Raw genomic sequence first — 18,665 nt, 5'->3', positions numbered from 1 at the left:
CCGCGCTGTCCGAGCGCCCCCAAGAGTCCACGCTGTCCGAGCGCCCCCAAGAGTCCACGCTGTCCGAGCGCCCCCAAGAGTCCGCGCTGTCCGAGCGCCCCCAAGAGTCCAGAAAAATATGGATAGCCACAAATTTCAGCCTTAAAATTTTGGGGGGGGGGGCTATTCCCCTGTGTCTCCTGCTCCGTCTTGGGCGCCCAAGCCCCTAGATCCTCCTTGGGCGCCGAAGCTCCCTGACCCACCTAGGCCTTCCAAGCCCCCTGACCCACCTAGGCCTTCCAAGCCCCCTGACCCGCCTAGGCCTTCCAAGCCCCCTGACCCGCCTAGGCCTTCCAAGCCCCCTGACCCGCCTAGGCCTTCCAAGCCCCCTGACCCGCCTAGGCCTTCCAAGCCTCCTGACCCGCCTAGGCCATCCAAGCCTCCTGACCCTCCGGCATCCAGGGCGCCCACCCCCCCTCCCGGTTGGAACTGTTACGGCGTGGGACGCGCCTACCGGGAGGGGGAGATACTGTTACATGTCTGTCTGTTCTCAGTCCTTGTTTCCCTTATTTGGTTTAGTTCCTGCCCTCATTAGTTCATTATCGTTTGATTGTCCCCACCTGAGTTTGATTGTTGTTTGCTCTTTTGTTCCTGTTTCCTTTATAAGCATTCAGTTTGGTTTTCTCCCTTGTCGTGTCATAAAGTTAAGTAGTGTCGTTGTGAGGATGTATGTCATCTTGTAATGTGATTTCTGAACCATTATTCATCATTAAAATACTTAAGTTTCGTTCCTTCGTCTCTTTACCCTTCTTGGAAGACACCTACGTGACAACAGTATGCATTTATAATGTTACAAAAGATTGTTATTCTTTTTTGAACTTTCTGTTTATTAAAGAATCATGTCCAGTATCACTTTTTCCACAAAATAATGTTTAGAATGTTGCTAAGAAATGTTTCTTGAGAAGGATCATGTGACACTGAAGACTAGAGTAATGGCTGCTGACAATTTAGCTTTGCCATCACAGAAATAAATTGCATTTTAAAATATATGAAAGTAGAAAACAGTATTAATTGTAATAATATTACTGTTTGTACTGTGTATTTTTGGTCAAATATATGACTGCAGCCTTGGTAAGATTAAAAGACATTTCAAAATCTTACCGACCCCAAAGTTTTAAATGGTAGTATATAAAGAAAATTACATTGTTCAAAACAATCAGCTTAGCAGTAAAGAGTAAAATGAATACTGATACTCTTCAAAGTCATTTTCACTACAGTCATTAAGTGAGATGAAAAATGGCAGCAATTGTGTTTGTCACTCACTGGTTTCTCTCCAGATGGGCAGATACTCATCCTGCTGAATATCCAGCATCAGCTCCAGTCCATTTCCTGTGCCGCCTTGCCTTACCCGCTTGGGTGATGTCTTGTTTCCATTAAATGTGTAACATTTCCCATACCGTGTATACACCTGCAGACCACAGACACAAACATGTATTACACATATTTGCACTACTGAAAACACCTCAACACCTGTGCTCCTCTACCTAGTCTTTTTCACCCACACCACAATCTTCATACAAAGGTGTTAGCAAATGGCACTTCACTTCTTTTCACTTCCATACCAGCACCTTATGATGTATCCATTATCGAAGCAGCAGCATCAACTGTTGCATTATTTTGACTCTCTGTTCTGCCCCCTCTAATAGATAACTGCAACTTTTTATATCGCTATTAAGATTTTTTTTAATTGCAATTGCAATTTATTTATTTTTTTGTTGCAGATGACTTTTTGTCACAATTGCAAGTTTATAAATCACATTTCATACTTCTCTTATCAGAATTATGACTTAATACCCTGTTGCTGCCATGTAATAAAAAATAATAAATAATAATAAGGTAATTCCAACCTTTTATCCTTCTGACTTTTTTCTCGCAATTGCAAGTTTATATCTTACAATTTATAAACTTGCAATTAGAGTACATATCTTGCAATTATGACCTTTTCTCTGTCAAAGTCAGAATTGTAAGATATAAACTCAGAATTGCGAGAGAAAACAAATCAGAACTGTGAGATAAAAAGTCACAATTACATGTCTTGTTATTTATTTATTTTACCCTGTGACAGAAACAAGTTTCTGTAGCTTACAGGGGTTCTCAGACAGCACATTAGGGATTTCCAGATGACTGTACCTCATATTGCAATCTTGCCGAAAAACTATGGAGCAAAGCTTGACGCTGCTGCCCTGAGGAAACTCTTTTGCACCTTCTACTCCCTACTCAACCCTCCACCTACGCCTTCCTCTCTCTCTCTCCTGATGACAAAAGTCAAACAGTTAAAATTACTTAGTTGTAGTACACAACCTAGCATAAAGATAGTCAAGGGTCAAGCTCCTTTGTTCATCCAACTTGACTTGACTTTTATCTTGTTTTTTCATACTGCAATAAGAAGCACTTGCTTTCTAGTAGATAGCTTTCCAAATTGCATGCATGCCATCTGTTGATAACAATGGTCTTATACGCGATGCTAAAGCAATTTTGTAAGTTGCTCTGGAAAACAGCATCTGCTAAATACCTTGAATGTAAATGTAAGAGAACACTTTTCCTTCTACAAAAGGCCAATTTAGTCTGTTGAAATAGCTTTCACATTGCATAAAATACTGTGCACATCTGTCACTCAAACACAGATTTTCAGATAAACACAAACATGCGGGAAATCAATTATTTTATATCTACCCAGTATAGCAGCAATTTTACCAATGTCATGCTGGTTAGGGTTTTATTTATTAATTTATTTCAATGCACAAAACTTTCCCCCAGAGAAAATCAAATACTCATGTAGAGCAGAAGCATTCCCACAAGTCATTCTGATAACACACATGGGGGTATAAAAGTCTAATATGACCAAATATTGTTCACAAAACATGTGGCTGATAGAGGAGACACTGGGGAACATTGTGTAAAAAACATGACTAATGCTGTATAAAACTAGATACACATAACATATAACTTTTTTGTCATGTAAAATGTGGATAGATAGATAGATAGATAGATAGATAGATAGATAGATAGATAGATAGATAGATAGATAGATGATGACTGATATTGGATTTTGCTGATAGAATAAAAATGTGTTTTTGAAAAAAGGCAGTAAACAAATTTCTGACACTACCAAATCTTTTTAGCCTGTTCTATAGTTCTATAGTCCGGTAATAACAAGATTTGTAATAAGAGGATTTTTCATTATAAACAAGCCCGAAATACACCCAGACTCTTATTTTGACATGCTTTGCTATTTCCAGCTGTTTATGTTATATGATATATGTTATTTGAGTGCTGCAAGGGTGACACATTTTTGTAGGCCAAAACCAATTAGTATTTTAGCATTTCCGGTTCCATTGTCCTGAAGTCAGTGGGTTTTTTGAGTGGGTTTTTGGTTAAATGCCTGAAATAAGGTCTGTGGTAAACATAAGCTCAAAATATTTTCGTGTTTTATTCTACAACTTATAATAAATCAGCAAATACAGTATAGTATTTTTAAAAAGCTTTTACTTGTCTTGAAAAAGTTACTAAATGGGACTACAGAGGTTGTCACACCAAACAGGTAAACTCATCTACTCTCTAGTATCACATTAACCTGTATCTGTGATGTTTATGTTCCTGTTGAGTTTCCTTTTTTCCTTATTTGGTCATGTTCCCTGATTTAGTTTATTAGTTTCCACCTGTGTTAATTAATCATCTCGTTTGCTCCTTTGTTTCCCTGTCTTTATAAGCCTTTAGTTTCTGTCTGTTCTTCGTCCTGGATTAATGTTATTTGAATGGAATATGTGTGTTGATGATTTTGTTCTCTGTTTTGGATTACAAATTGGAATTAAAGAACCTTTATGTTTACGCCTTTGTCGTGCACTATTGCTACAACCACGTCCCGTGACAGAATCCAGGCCTTAAAAACCGATCAAGATGACAACAGCAGAGGATAAACCATGTGCACTGTGGCAGAGTGGTCGGACGTTGGAAAGATATGTGGAGGAATTCTTCACACTTTCCAATGAGGTGAGCTGGCGCGACTCTTTACTTGGTGCGTGTTTCCAGCCGGGTGCTGGACGATGGTGCCATCTGCTGCGATCTCCCCATGTGGGATTTTCCCTTGATTGAGCTGATTAATCTGGTCCTTTATTTAAACGATTCCGGACTTCGAAGTGGAAGAAATCAATATAAATTAAGTCTCCTCGTCCAGCCTCCTCTGGAACGAGCCTTGTCTCCCCAGCTCACCTCATGCCAGGAACCCCCACATACCTCGCCAACAGCTCCGACCACCTGCCCAAACCGAGGCGTCCCTATGTTCTCCTGAGCGCCACCATAATCCTCAGCCCCGGATGCCAAGTTCGCCGGCCGCTCCGCTGTCAAGCCTGCTGTCCGCGGCTCACTCAGGCCATCAGCTGTCAGCAGCAGCCTCCTCACTGTGAACCAGAAGAGGAATAAGAGGAGGTAAAGACTGCTCTCAGCCCTCATTCCAGCTCCAGTGTCGGCTCCAGCTCCTGAGTCGGCTCCAGCATGCAACTCCAAACTCCTGGATATGGCATTACCCCCAGAGTTCTCAGCGCGTATCCTCACCCCAGAGTCCGCTCAAAGGAGCTATCCTCCTGAGTCTCCTTCGTCTCCGCTGGTCCCGTCCTCCACCATCTCTTGAGTCTTCGCTGGCTCCAGCCAGCTCCGCTACTCCTGAACGCCCTCCAGAATCCCTTCGGGCTTTAAAGGACCTTATTTTTCCCAATAAAAGTTTGGGAGGGGAGTAGCGGTTATGTTTATGTTCCTGTTGAGTTTCCTGTTTTTCCTTTTTTGGTGTTCCCTGATTTAGTTTTAGTTTCCACCTGTTAATCATCTCGTTTGCTCCTTTTGTTTCCCTGTCTTTATAAGCCTTTAGTTTCTGTCTGTTCTTCATCCTTGACTAATGTTATTTGAATGTAATGTGTGGTGATTTTTGTTCTGTTCTTAGTTTTGGATTACAAATTGGAATTAAAGAACCTATGTTTACTCCTTTGTGCACTATTGCTACAACCATGTCCCGTGACCGTATCGCGATTCCTGTTTTCCTTCCCCATAATTAATCACTCTTAAAATAATAAAGACTTTTGTCATACCATTTAAGATATTTGTTATGATCTTAAATTGGACATTTGACAGATGACATTTTTGGACTTAAGAACCCGCGGGGACCTTCAGCTATTTTGAGAAAAAAAAATGTTTTCCTCTACCCACTGCCTTTGACGAGTAATCAGCCACATGACAAATGTTACCAGGAACTAAGTGCCCAGGAGCCAAGATGGCAGCATCCAGATCACATACCTCTGAGGAGCCCTGCAATTGCTGGGCATGTGCCATTAAGATGAATGGGAATGTTAATGGAAAGCTTTCTTCAGGCATTATAGACTTCCTTGGTCAGTACATACGAAATATGTACAAAAGTTTTGTGTAATTACTTAAATTTATGTCCTCTATAGCTAGTCTCTTGCGTGTGACTCGTGTTTGTGTATGTGAGTGACGTGTGTCTGTGTGTAACATATGTTTGTGTGTGACCTGCATGTGTCTGGACAGATAATTATGTACATCTGTGGTAATCCAGCGTGAGACCTATCAACCTAGCTACATTAATCTGTTACCCTTAGATCACCCTTTTCTCTGACAGATAAAGTGATATATACTTTTTCACCAGTTCAGAATCAAGAGCTTGAGGATGTGATATGCATCTGAAACTTTTATCACTTTTATCAATGCATCAGTTTTGATATGTATCTGTCATCTCCCATTTCCTTGTCAAACTGCAGCTGATTTTCATTACACACAGTTGTTCTTCAGGGTTATTGAAAGGACAAGAGAAGGAAAGAGAAGCTTAACCTAAGGTTTAATCTAAAGGTCAGGAAAAGAGCTTTTGTACTAAACGAAACAGTAATGTTACTCCAGTAGCCTATTAAATAAATACTAACCTCATATAAACAAACAAATATGGCATTAGAATAAACACTTTCACACTGACTTAAGACGCATGAGGTATAAAGATTCAATCAGGTTAAGCGTAGATGCAAAAGTGTGGGTATGAAAAACAACATGACTGACTCTCGTGAAAGATACAAAGAGATGGATGTGAGATGCATATTTCATGAGTAATCTGCTAACTGGATAGAGGTAACGTGTGAATGTATTCCAGTCAGAAAATTTCAAGTTCAAAGAAAAGAGAGAAATAAAACAAGAAAGAGAAAGTCCAAGAGTAAGATTAAGAAAGAGAGTGTGACAGACTGTGTGTGTGCTCTTACATTAATTCTTTCTGACAGCAGACTTACGTGTAGTCTTTAATTGTGCCTGCGGCAATGCTTGTCATTGTTACTGAGCGATTTTCCTTTCGGGTGTTTGTGAAGGTGCTGCTGACGATAAATACATATCACAACACAAATGTCTCACTACAAACCTCAAACTGCATAACATTCCCTCAGCATCTGAGGCCCAGAACGTCTTATTTTTTGAGTCCTAACAATGATTCCTTACTTACACTATTAAAAATGAAGGTACCAAAAAGGGGCACAGCAATGCCATTGAGGATCCATTTTGGTGCCTCAAAGAACCTATTGTTTTCTCATGGATGTAAAAGGTTCTTCACGGAACCAGTGTATTCTGTGCTGTTTCCACAGAAACATACCTTAACAGTCTTATATAACCAAAGCACTACATTCAATGTAAACACAGCCTTATCTTTAGTACTATTTACTGTATGCTGTATTTGAACATATTCTCGTAATACACCATAGATCATTTTTATGTTTTGAAATACTGTTTTCATGGTTATGACAAGTTAATTGGCTAAATGTATTTTCGAAAAACAGGCAGAAGTTAGTGAACACAGGAGACATATGGATTCTGTGTGCGTGTGTGTGTTACTAACAAGACACCACTGTTGCCAGTAGGTCTGCCTCAGGCGTTCTCTTTCGTTTGTGATTTCCTGTTTCTAATTAACTCCTCACTTTTGTTAACACAGCATGGCATTCCTAGCTCTTTATTACAAACTGTTGTTTTTTCGTTCAATTCAGTGCAGTCCAACTACATTTTTTTGAGAATTGTTTTCACTCCTTTCCAAATTATATAAATGAATTATAATATTTTTAAAAGGTTACAAGTGAGTCAGGGTTATATTTCTACATGACTGAAATATTCAAACACAAATCATTCAGATACTGTTATTTTTAAAGCATTAATTCATTTTATCCATTAAAATTATTTAAATATTTCTTTAATTATGGGCTTGGAACACAATGCATGCCGGACTTAAAAGGATGGTTCACCCAAAAAAACAAAAAAATAAAAATTCACCATTTACTCACCCTTCTTTCAAAGCCAAAAAATTGTTGCTTATCTTTGCAACACAAATTAAGATATTAATGAAACCTAAGAAATGTATGTCCCTCCATTGAAAGTCCATTAAACCAAAACATTGGCATGTAAAAGATCATAAAATAAAACCATATGAGAACCAATGATATTTGTTCTCGTGCATCAAGCAAGTACAGTTGAGCTTCTGTACTTGCTTGATAGTGATATGTTGATATGTTCTCTATGTACTGTATGTGCATTAATCATTATATGTAAATAAAAGCCTAAACTAAACCTTTTCATCATATAAAGTGATCATATCTCTTCAGAAGACTTGGATTAAACCGCTTGATTCATATGATTCCTTACTTTTACGATGTCTTTATGAACTTGACTTGGAGGGACAGAAATATCTTAGGTTTCATTAAAAACATCTTTATTTGTGTTTTGAAGATAAACAAAAGTCTATAACATGAGGGTGAGTAATTAATAATAGAATTTTATGTTGTTACTTAAGTTATTTCAATTCATTTCAACCTAAAATTAAATTTTGTCATGAGTGTTTAAAATAAAATAATAAATTAATACAGTTTACAGCACAATGTCCTAAAAGTCACTTCACTTTTTTATTTTATCTGAATGATTTTAATTAATTGAAATATTTCCTTCATTCATTCTGCCATAAAAATCAGACGAAAAGCTTGAAATGGCAACATCATACAGCCCTGGTTCACACATGCTCCTAAAACAGATAAACAACACATATCCACAGCCATGCCGTCTTGCCTCAGGTTTTCTGCTCCAGTGATCTGAACAACTGTAATGAAAAATGGTAGTTCCGTTCCATGTTCTCTAAAAACCCTCCAAAGACACAGATATGTTCACCAGATGCTTGACTGCCCACAGATTTGTGGAGACAGACACGGTATTGAGCCCTGCGATTCTAGAAAGCATCTATCTTTCACTCTTTTCCCTCCCTTCAAGTCACGAGGATTCCAGAAAGCAACCCAAACGAAAGCATTCATCACCATTCACAGCCTCAATTGGATGCACTCTGAGGTACAGACCCAATTTAACATGATGAAAATGAATGTGGATGTGCAATTAAAGTTTAGATTTGTGAATGTTCATGGCCATGCAGTTTTGTAGTGTAAGTGGAGTAGGGTTTTCATTCACATGATTTGGGTCCCTATTGAGAGAGTCACGGCAAAAATGTGCAAATAAGACATGTCCAAGTAGGCATATCTGATTAATTAAAGACTATTTTAATTAATGAACACCATTAGGCTAAAAGCTTGAACGTCTGAGGAGAGCAATATACAGTATACTGGAGGTGAACAGCCTTGAGATTTTGTTGCAAAGAGGCAGGCAATTGTACACGCACGCTGCCTATCAGTACAATTCATTAAAAAATAATTATTTTTTATTTGTAGCTAATTTTACAAAGCAACCCAGTAATCAATTGCAGCACAAGCCTTCTGGCCCCATTCTGCTTGAGTGGGCTAGCTGTCAATCATGTCTGTCCATCATACACACCATCTGTAAAGCATGTATGTGCCTGAGAATATCTGCAGGAATATGTGTGTGCTTGCTTTGCTTCAGGTTGGCTAACATTGACCTGTTTCATTTTCCATCGGTGTGTGTATGTTTAAAGCTGAAGGTTATATGGAATCTGTTCCATCACTCTCTCGACCTCATGCTGGGGTTAATCAATGCACAACATCACACTTAATGATCGCTTGATTGATCCCCTGCTGAGGTTAGAACCTCTCTGTCTCTCTGTCATCCTGACTCACACATCACGCTGTGTTTAGCACCGCATCTGCTTACCTTATATACAGCGTGTGCATTATGCATTATAGCACAACTACAGAAAATGCTCCTAATGGATTTCTTTAATAATAAATGTGCATGACGCTGAAAGTTGTTTTGGTATTTATTTGGTATTTTTTTATATTTATTTACTACTGTTTAAAAGTTTGGCATTGGTAAGATTTTCAATGTTTTTGAGCAAAGTCTTTCATGCTTACCAATGATGCATTATTTGATCAAAAATACAGTAGAAACAGTACTGTTGTGAAATGCGGTAACACTTTACTTAAAGCCTTTATGCATAATGCATTATAAAAGTAGTTTTAATGCATTAATTATGCCCTGTAATGCATTGTACAATCTCATGAATAATTGTAACCATAGTTAAGACATTATAACACTTATCAATTCATTGTTACACTATGCATTTTAAATTCGGTTATAATTATGTACAACACGATATAATGCATTACAACGCACATTATGATTAATTATAATGTATTATACCCTTTAATAACCCTTTATAATGCATTATACATAAAGGCCTTAAGTTCAACCAATGTTGTTGTTTTTTTGTTGTTGTTATTTTTATTTGAATTCTATTTTGACATATTTTAAAATTTTACTTATTTCAAAGCTGAATTTTTCAACAGTCTTCAGTGTAACATGATCCTTCAGAAATCATTTTAATATGCTGATTTGGTGCTCAAGAAACATATCAATGTTAAAAACAGCTGTGCTGCTTAATATTTTGTGAAAACTGCAATTTTCTCACAATTATTTCATGAACAGAAAGTTTAAAATTATGGCATTTCCTTGAAACAGAACATTTAGTAACATTATAAATGTCTTTATTGTCACTTAAGATCAATTTAATGCATCACTGCTGAGTAAAAGTATTAATTTCTAAAAAAAATAAATAAATAAAAAACTCAGACTTTTGAACTGTATGCATGACATTTATTAAATTATAAGTACACAAAAATGAAGAAATGAGAGATCATGTGACCCTTCGGCAGCGATGCAAGCGTAGTCCTTTGCTCTGCTCACTCTGTCAAATATTATATAATCCTGTCAGTAAATTTCGAACCACTCTATATTTAACCCATCATAAATACTTCAACAGTCAAAGACAATCGGAAAAGAGAGATTGAGCAATCGCCAATAAAAAAAAAATAAATCAAGATTCTCCATCTCCAGAGAAGATCTCGACAGGGTTATCGCTAACGGTACCAAGCTAGCACTTAAAGAGCAGAAAAGTACTTTGGACTTGGTTGTGGCCTCGACAGTAAGAGATGCGGTAGACTCTGTACTGACCCCAGCGTTGCGTGACTTGCGTGCGGACATACAAGCGACCAACAATTCTGTTAAAGAGCTAAGAGCAAAGCTTGAGGGACTAGCTAGCGCGGCGAAGCAGACATGTGACCAGGTCGATTCCGTTCAAGCAGCTGCACGTGAGGATAGGAGGACAGTCACAAACTTAAGAAATCAGCTGGAGCAACTCACTGAGAAGATGATGGACACTGAAGATAGATAGGAGCAGGAGAAATAACGTGCGACTTGTGGGGGTGCCGGAGGGGGCGGAAGGCTCCGATGCAGCTGGCTTCCTCAGAGCTAATCTTTCCAAGTGGATCCCTTCCTTGAAAGGCCGTGACATCGAGATTGACCGGGCCCATCGCGTGTATGACGGAAGGAAAAACTCCAATCGCCCGCGTACTCTTATCTTTCGTGTACTAAGATGGCATGACAGATCGGCGATCCTGAAGGGTGCTCGGCAATGTCACGCTACTATTTTTTCCCGACTTCAGTCCAGCCATAACTACCAAGAGAAAGAGCTTTAATCCAGTCTTGAAGAAGATGATAGCACTTGGTTTCCAGCCCTTTCTCACCTATCTGACATTTTTATTTATTTATTTATTTATTTATTTTTATTTCTCTCTCTCTCTCTCTCCTCCTGGGATATTGTTCCTATTTATCCGGCACAACTGTCTCTTTACTGGTAAGACTAACACCCTTTTTTTTTGGAGGGGTCTAATGGAGAGTAGGTTTAATTACAATAATTAATTTTTGACTGTGTGGGCCTTTTGGGGACATGTCTTGCATTGAAGTGGACCGGTCATGTATCATCACCATTTTTTGTTGCTCAATCAGACCTACGTACTCGGTAATGTGCGGTCTGAGTTGTTTCTTGTTTATAGTTGTTTGTTGTTCCTGTTTCTGTGTTGCTTTTATTTTTGCAACAGACATTCATACTTTTATTTATTTTACCTTATTTCTAAAAGGATTTTTCATCTAGGTGGTTTGGTATCTAGAATGCACACCAGCATTTACATGTTACTTACAGAATGGGAGTGCTTTTGCTTTTCTTCATTTACTGAATACAATTTTGGGATTATGAATACTCAATGCATACTCTAAATATTTTAGCATTGAATGTGAATGGCCTAAATTCTGCTGTTAAACATACTCGTGAATTAGAATATTTACACCGTAAATCAATTTCCTGTGCTCTGATACAAGAGACACATTTAAAGCAATCTGACGTGGCACGTTTCCAGAATAAGTATTATAAATTGGCAGCCTTCTCCTGCGTGCTTAATAAAACTAAGGGGGTGCTTATCCTTGTTAACAGGAAGTTACTTTTAACAATTGAACGTATCGGAAGTGATGAGGTGGGTAGATTTGTTTTTACCCGTTGCAAGATACATAATAATAATAGGTTAGCATTGGTCTCTATTTACGGTCCGAATGAGACAGACAGTGAATTCCTTACAAATATTTCCAAAACACTACTTGAGCATACTGATTGCGAATTAGTGGTGGGTGGTGATTTTAATGCTGTCTAAATCCTGCTTATACTACATATACTACTAAATACTAAATCTAAGGACTTCACTTTTTTTTCTAATAGACATAAGACTTAAAGACATAAAACTACTCTAGGATAGACTACATATTTCCTAATATTTACATAGTCTAATTCCTCCATCTCTATATTACCATTTTTTATTATCTGATCATTCTGCTGTGTTGTGCAATATTCCTCTTTCTGATATTAAAGCCAAATCCCCTAGATGGCGCGGATTCTGTATATCTTTCTCTTCTACTCTTGCCAAAGCGAAAATTCACCAGTTTACACAATTAGAAAATCATTACAAAACCTACAAAAACAACATTTTACTGAGCAACAGGCTACACAGCTGTCCTCTTTAAAAGAAGAATATGATTTACTTTCACACTCAGAGGCGGAATTTATCTTGCATAGGACTAGGCAAAAATATTATTTTGAATCAGAGAGACCTAGTCACTTATTGGCCCTGAAATATTGTGAGTCTAAGGCATACATTAGCGCAATAAAATCATTGTATGGTCAGGTCACTACGAACCCTGTGGCGGTTAACGACATATTTAAAGGTTTTTACACAAATCTGTATAAAGCCGAAACATATTTTGATGAACCAATTTGTAAGCAGTATTTAGATAAATTAGAATTGCCTCGGATCTCACAGGTGGATAAAAAAATCTTTGGAGGCCTCATTAAGTTTGGAGGAGCTCCATGTCTCTCTAAAAAGCCTTCAAAAGGGCAAATCACCGGGTCTAGATGGTCTCCCCCCCTGAATTATATTTGGAAATTTGGGATTTGGTAGGGACACTCATGCTTAATTCATTTAATTTTGCAATTGAACATGGTGTATTTCATAGAGATCAAAAAACATCACTGATATCATTACTTCTTAAAAAAGGGAAAGATCCATTAGATTGTTCCAGCTACAGACCGATATCACTTATCCCATGTGATCTAAAAATCTATGCTAAAGTTTTTGCTTCTCGTATGGAGAAGGTAATTCATAGTTTGATCAAGGAGGACCAAACCGATTTCATCAAGGGGCGCAATGCGTCTGACAATATGCGTTGACTCTTTCATATTCTTGACTTTGCAGACTCTCATCCGAGCCCTTGTGCGTTTTTTTTTCACTTGATGCAGAAAAAGTCTTTGACAGGCTAGAGTGGAACTATATGTGGACAGTTCTGCAATGTTTCGGCTTCGGTGAACATTTCATTTCTATGATTAAGACATTATAGCACTCACCTGCAGCATCAGTCTTGACTGGTAATATTATCCCCCACCCCTCCCGTTCCCTTTACAGCGAGGAACGAGGCAGGGATGTCTGCTTTCCCCCTTATTGTTTTGCTTATCTCTTGCACCCTTAGCACAAGCCATCAGGAAATCTGAAGTATCGATTAAGATTCGTGATCATAATCATAGTACAATTTCATTTTACGCTGATGATATTATTCTATATTTAGACCACTTTGATGTTTCAGTCTCTAGTATAATTAAGGAATTTGAACATTTTAATAGCTCATCAGGATGCAAAATAAATTGGAGCAAATCTGCTTTAATGCCAATTAACAATGTAAAGGCTAATTCTTCTCTTCCCTCATTTATCCCTATTAAGGAATCTTTCATCTATTTGGGCATTACCATATATAAAAACATCCATAAGATTGCCAGAGACAATTTGAATAGTATTCTAGTTATGGTCAGAAATGACATTCAAAGATGGAAGAATCTTAAAGTCTCTCTTCAAGGAAGAATCTCCACAGTTAAGGTGTTTTTATTACCTCGGTTTAACTTTCTTTTCTCTATGCTACCACTTTCTCCCCCTCCAGGTTACTTTAAGGAGATCAACTCCATACTTTCTCAATTCATCTGTAATGATAAATGCCCCAGAATCAAACTTACCACAATACAACATCCATACACACAGGAGGACTGGCTGTACCAAATTTTGAATTGTATTATTGGTCGTTCCAACTTAAGGCTCTTTATAATTGGGTTGATCCTCAATCGAAAGTTTCATGGAGAGTGATTGAAGCTGACAAGGTTAAATCAAAACTCCAAGACATTTTATTTACTGGCACAGGGAAAAAAGGTGATAATTAGAAATTTGGTTCGGTTGTGGCTAATTCTATTAAAATCTGGAAAACAGTTGAACGTCTGATAGGAGGACCCTTCAAATTCTGTAACAGTACACCTTTATGGCACAACTTTAGTTTTGTATGCGGAAATCGTCCATTTGTCCAACCCTCTTGGTCTTATTTGGGTGTAAACACGTGCTGTGATATATATGATAACCAGGGCCTCTGTTCATTTCAGACATTAAGAACTAAATTTTGTTTATCAGCATCCGTATATTTTGTCTTTCTTCAATTACGTTCTGCTCTCAAAGCATATGGAGTTCCTTGGGCATCTCCCATTTCCTCTCATCCTATGCGGGATTGGATTGCACCATCTTCTGGTCGGCCATCTGTTTCCTTAATATATAATAAAATTATTGATTGCATTACAAAACCTCTTTCTATTCAATCTATTTGGAATCGGGAATTATCTGACCTTAATTTATCTGTCGACTGGGAGAGAGTGTGGTCTAACCTCAGTTTAACATCTAAAAACTTGGCTCATCGTCTTATTCACTTCAAAGTCATTCCTAGAGCATACACAACTCCTTACAAAAGATTCAAAATGAAACTACAACCAAATTTTAACTGCCATATATGTAATACTGCATCATCAGGTACTTTTCTTCATATGTTTTGGGAATGTCCTATCGTCATTAATATATGGACACATGTAAACCTGGTTTTATCCTCCTTACTACAAATTGATTGCTTTGCTAACCCAAGTTTGTGTCTTCTTAATGATGATTCTGGTCTCTATATAAGCTTAATACAAAAGAGAATGTTGTTTGCTGGTTTTACAGCTGCGAAGAAGACAATAATACAGAACTGGTTTACACTGCACATGTGTGGAAAAACATATTGGATCCATAGCCTCCTGAAAATAGTGACTTGTGAATGTACAACAGCGCGAATTAATGGGGCCAAGCCTTCTACTATTGATGCTTGGCAAGGTTTTTTCTTTAACATTCTTTCCTTTTTGACTGGACTTTTAAAGTATTGATTATATGTCTGTTGTTTTGTTTTGTTTAATTTGTTTTGAATGGATGTTATGATGTTGTGTTTGAAAATAAATTAAAAAAAGAAGAAATGTATTGGCGAAAAAGACAAAGGGGCATTTCTAATTCAAAATATTGCTGTAATACTAAGGTAAAGGAAAGATCAGTAACACTTTAGTATAGTGACCAATTCTCACTATTAACTAGTTGCTTATTAGAATGCTTATTATTAACATATTAGGTAAAAGTCAGAGTTAATGGTTTGTTAATAGCAAAAATTAGACCTTAAAATAAAGTGTGACCGAAAGATCATTTTCATTTCAACTTGTCATGTGAACAATAGAGTACACACAAACAGCACTGGCTTTTGTTTATTAACAATCATGATCTCCCATAGACAAATTATAATGAGACTATGCATAACACTGATGGATTCTCATAACTTAATAACAATAAATGCCTCAAACTGAGTCTAAACAACCCATAATCAAAATTTGATTATACCTGTCTGATTGTTAATGAGTGTGTCAAGCATTTGTGTGTGTGTGTGTGTGTGTGTGTGTAGTTTACTCCTCTCATGCAGGTTTGAATCTCTCTGCGTGTTCCTGTCCTAGAGCTGAATGTTTTGAAAATGTGCTCTCATTTTGCCTTGGGCAGTTTAAGACATCCTGGAACTCAGAGACAGATGTTGTATCAGAGCTGGAGGGCTTGTCTTTAGCCCATTTTTTTACTGCTCAGAAACAGGCAGGTGTTGACAGAAATGCTACTTAGTCTTTTAGATTGAATACAATTTGGAGACATTGTTTGACCTGTTTCTTTTTATTTACGGTAGGGTCTGTTTAGATATGTTTACTTGCAGTCTGAAACAAGAGATTTGTCAATCTGCAATTGGAAAGATGGCGGGATGTACAAAAACACCTCGGTGTCCCACTTTGAAACCACCTGGATCACATTCCCTCTCTTTTACTGTCTCTGTCTGTCGCTCTCTCTCTTCCTGTCCTTATAATGACCTCTCACTGGGACAGCTTGCCATTACTCATATATCAGTCTGTGTTTGTTGTTTATTTTTTGGCCATTTTTTCCTGAGCACAAAGATCAGCAATCATCTCATCTGTCAGTCTCAGCCTTCGAACCTTTCATTAAAGAGATAATGCGCCATCGATTGACGTAAAGGTTAGACCTAACAAAGCGTCAGTTACATCTCAATGTTTATTACACACACAGAATGCTATACTGCAGACCAGACACAGCAGAAATAAAATTCTGCACATGTATTGTCCTGTCTGTTGGGACCAACCAATCGGGACACTGCACTGACATCACAGAGAATCAGCCTAGAGTCAAAAGAAATGTCAGCACTTCTGTCCTGTCGCTGAGAGGAGGGGAAATGAGATATGGACAGAGCACATGAATCACATCTGAGACTTTTACATATAAAACCATAAAATCTTCACATTTACTGCTGCATGCGTAGAAGATAACAAAAAAAAAGAGAGCTCTGTATTGCTTCAATTCCTTCTAGTGAATCACATGCTCACGTCTGACGTCTTCAGGGCTCTGAACATTAAAACTGTCTGAATTTGTTTTGATCTAAAAATGATTTCCTTCAGCAATTTAAAACCTGTCTGAACAAGAGCGTTTTCCACCACATATCAGGAAACAGATCAAAGCACCCAATGACAGTGTGGAATCTTTTGTGTTTGTGTCGTGCATAATGCGTCTGCATGGTGACAGGTCATTTCTGTGTAATTATGACAGTTGTGGTTGGTTACGGCCATTTGGGTGACAGAGGGTGTCAGCATACCGCAGCACCCGAACTGCCATATCTGTGATATAATGGGTTATTTACACCGATATCTAAGGGGGGGAAGATTATTAAAAGAAAAGACGATGAGAAACAGAACAAAAAGAAAACAGATAAAACAAAGTCAATGGAAAAAGAGAGAAAACAACAGTACACTGTAAAAAAAGACCAAAACAATAGATGTTCATGGAATTGACAACAACTGACTTTTAAGTTTTATTTTATCGACTTCATCAATGATTTATTATTGCACTACCTTCAAAGGTATGGGGTCAGTAGATTTTATTTATTTATTTATTAAAAGAAGTTAGTTATTTGATGAAAAATACAGTACAAAGAGTAAAATTGTGAAATTGTATTACATAATTTAAATGTGTTTATTAATTTACGAATACATTTGTAATTTATTCATGTGATGGCAGCAGGCATTACTCCATTCTTCAATGTCACATGATCCTTCAGAAATCATTCTAATACAATGTATAGTATGTTAGTTAGAGAGAGAGAGAAAAAAACTTTGATAACATCAATGTATTAAATGCATAGATGTTATCAAAGTTTTTTTCTCTTTCTAACTAACCTACTATGCTTGTTGGTTTAACCAAGAAAAAAACCCCACATGAATATACAGTAAATAACAAAGTTATTCTGTACAAGGACAGAGCAAAGATAATTTAATTAAAATGTTTCTGACCCCAGCAGATTTCTTGGAATTGAAAGAAATGTCACCCATGAATCTCTGATTTTTCACGAAATGACAGCATGTTGGTTTATTAACAAGCAATAAATAGCATGTTCTACAATAATCAAATTAATATTTAATCCAATTCTATTTACTGCTTTGTTCATATCTTGGTGGTTACATATCTTCTCTGATATATTTGACATTGACAGTTTTGGTGTGTAAACATATGAGCGTGATTGTGTGATATTTATCTAACGAGTCTGATATATTGTGCCATCATTACAGTTTATTTTTGAGCATGTGGTTAAATGCTCACACATGCTTCATCAAACAAGCAATCAGAATTGAGGAGCAGAAAATTTGTTCAGGCAGTTAGTTTGCGCATTCAGACTGTTTACACAGAGAATGTCAATAAACCACTTTAGATGCCACACAAAAACATTGATGAGTTTTGAAAAAAAATTAAATGTCATGTGTTCATTTTTGTCAATATTTCATAAAAATGTCTATGTGCCAAAAAAAGCTTGAACATTGTACTACAGAATAAAATCTCCGGGCACCTCAGATAATGAAAGATGATTAGACGTCAATGAAATGCCAATTGAAAGTGATTGTATTAATAAAAGCGAAGTGATTTCCTTTTATCTCAAGCACTCTTTGATGGAGATGTGATTAGTGTTTTAAATCATCTAAAGACAGTGGTAGAGTTCATCAGATCTCTCTCACACGCTTGCTTAGTATCTAACTATCCATCTCTTTCTCTCTCATCCTCTTGATGCCCCTCAATTTGCATGTTGCTGAGTAATGGGAAACGTTACATTCATACTAAAGCAACTTCAAACACGCAATTGATTTTATATGTAATCTCTAAATCCTGTTGCTATACCGAGTTTGCCTTTGAAGTTGTCACGAAAGAAGAGAACCATCTAGGGGGAATCATCATAATTCCAAAGTCCAAAACAGAGGGAAAGGACAGGATCCGGGATTCACTGCTGCCCTGTTATTCCTACTGCAACTTGCAATTAATACATTTTGTTATTTCGTCCCTAGAGCTATAATCATTATATAG

The 18,665-nt window shown here is 37.4% G+C and overlaps 1 protein-coding gene across 2 annotated transcripts in view; it reads right to left on the bottom strand.

Moving 5' to 3' along the window:
* asic4b (acid-sensing (proton-gated) ion channel family member 4b) overlaps window positions 1-18,665 on the bottom strand; it is a 69,665-nt gene that overhangs the window by 16,778 nt on the left and 34,222 nt on the right. For both annotated transcript variants that reach the window (XM_058779757.1, XM_058779758.1), the window contains one exon: window positions 1,303-1,447. In XM_058779757.1, coding sequence (XP_058635740.1) covers window positions 1,303-1,447 — 145 coding nt within the window. The remainder of the gene's footprint in view (window positions 1-1,302; window positions 1,448-18,665) is intronic.

Source organism: Onychostoma macrolepis, chromosome 06 (assembly GCF_012432095.1).
Source record: "Onychostoma macrolepis isolate SWU-2019 chromosome 06, ASM1243209v1, whole genome shotgun sequence".
In the NCBI taxonomy this organism is placed as follows: Eukaryota; Metazoa; Chordata; class Actinopteri; order Cypriniformes; family Cyprinidae; genus Onychostoma; species Onychostoma macrolepis.
Note: the sequence above shows the minus strand (reverse complement) of the source record. Positions and strands in the feature narration are given on the sequence as shown.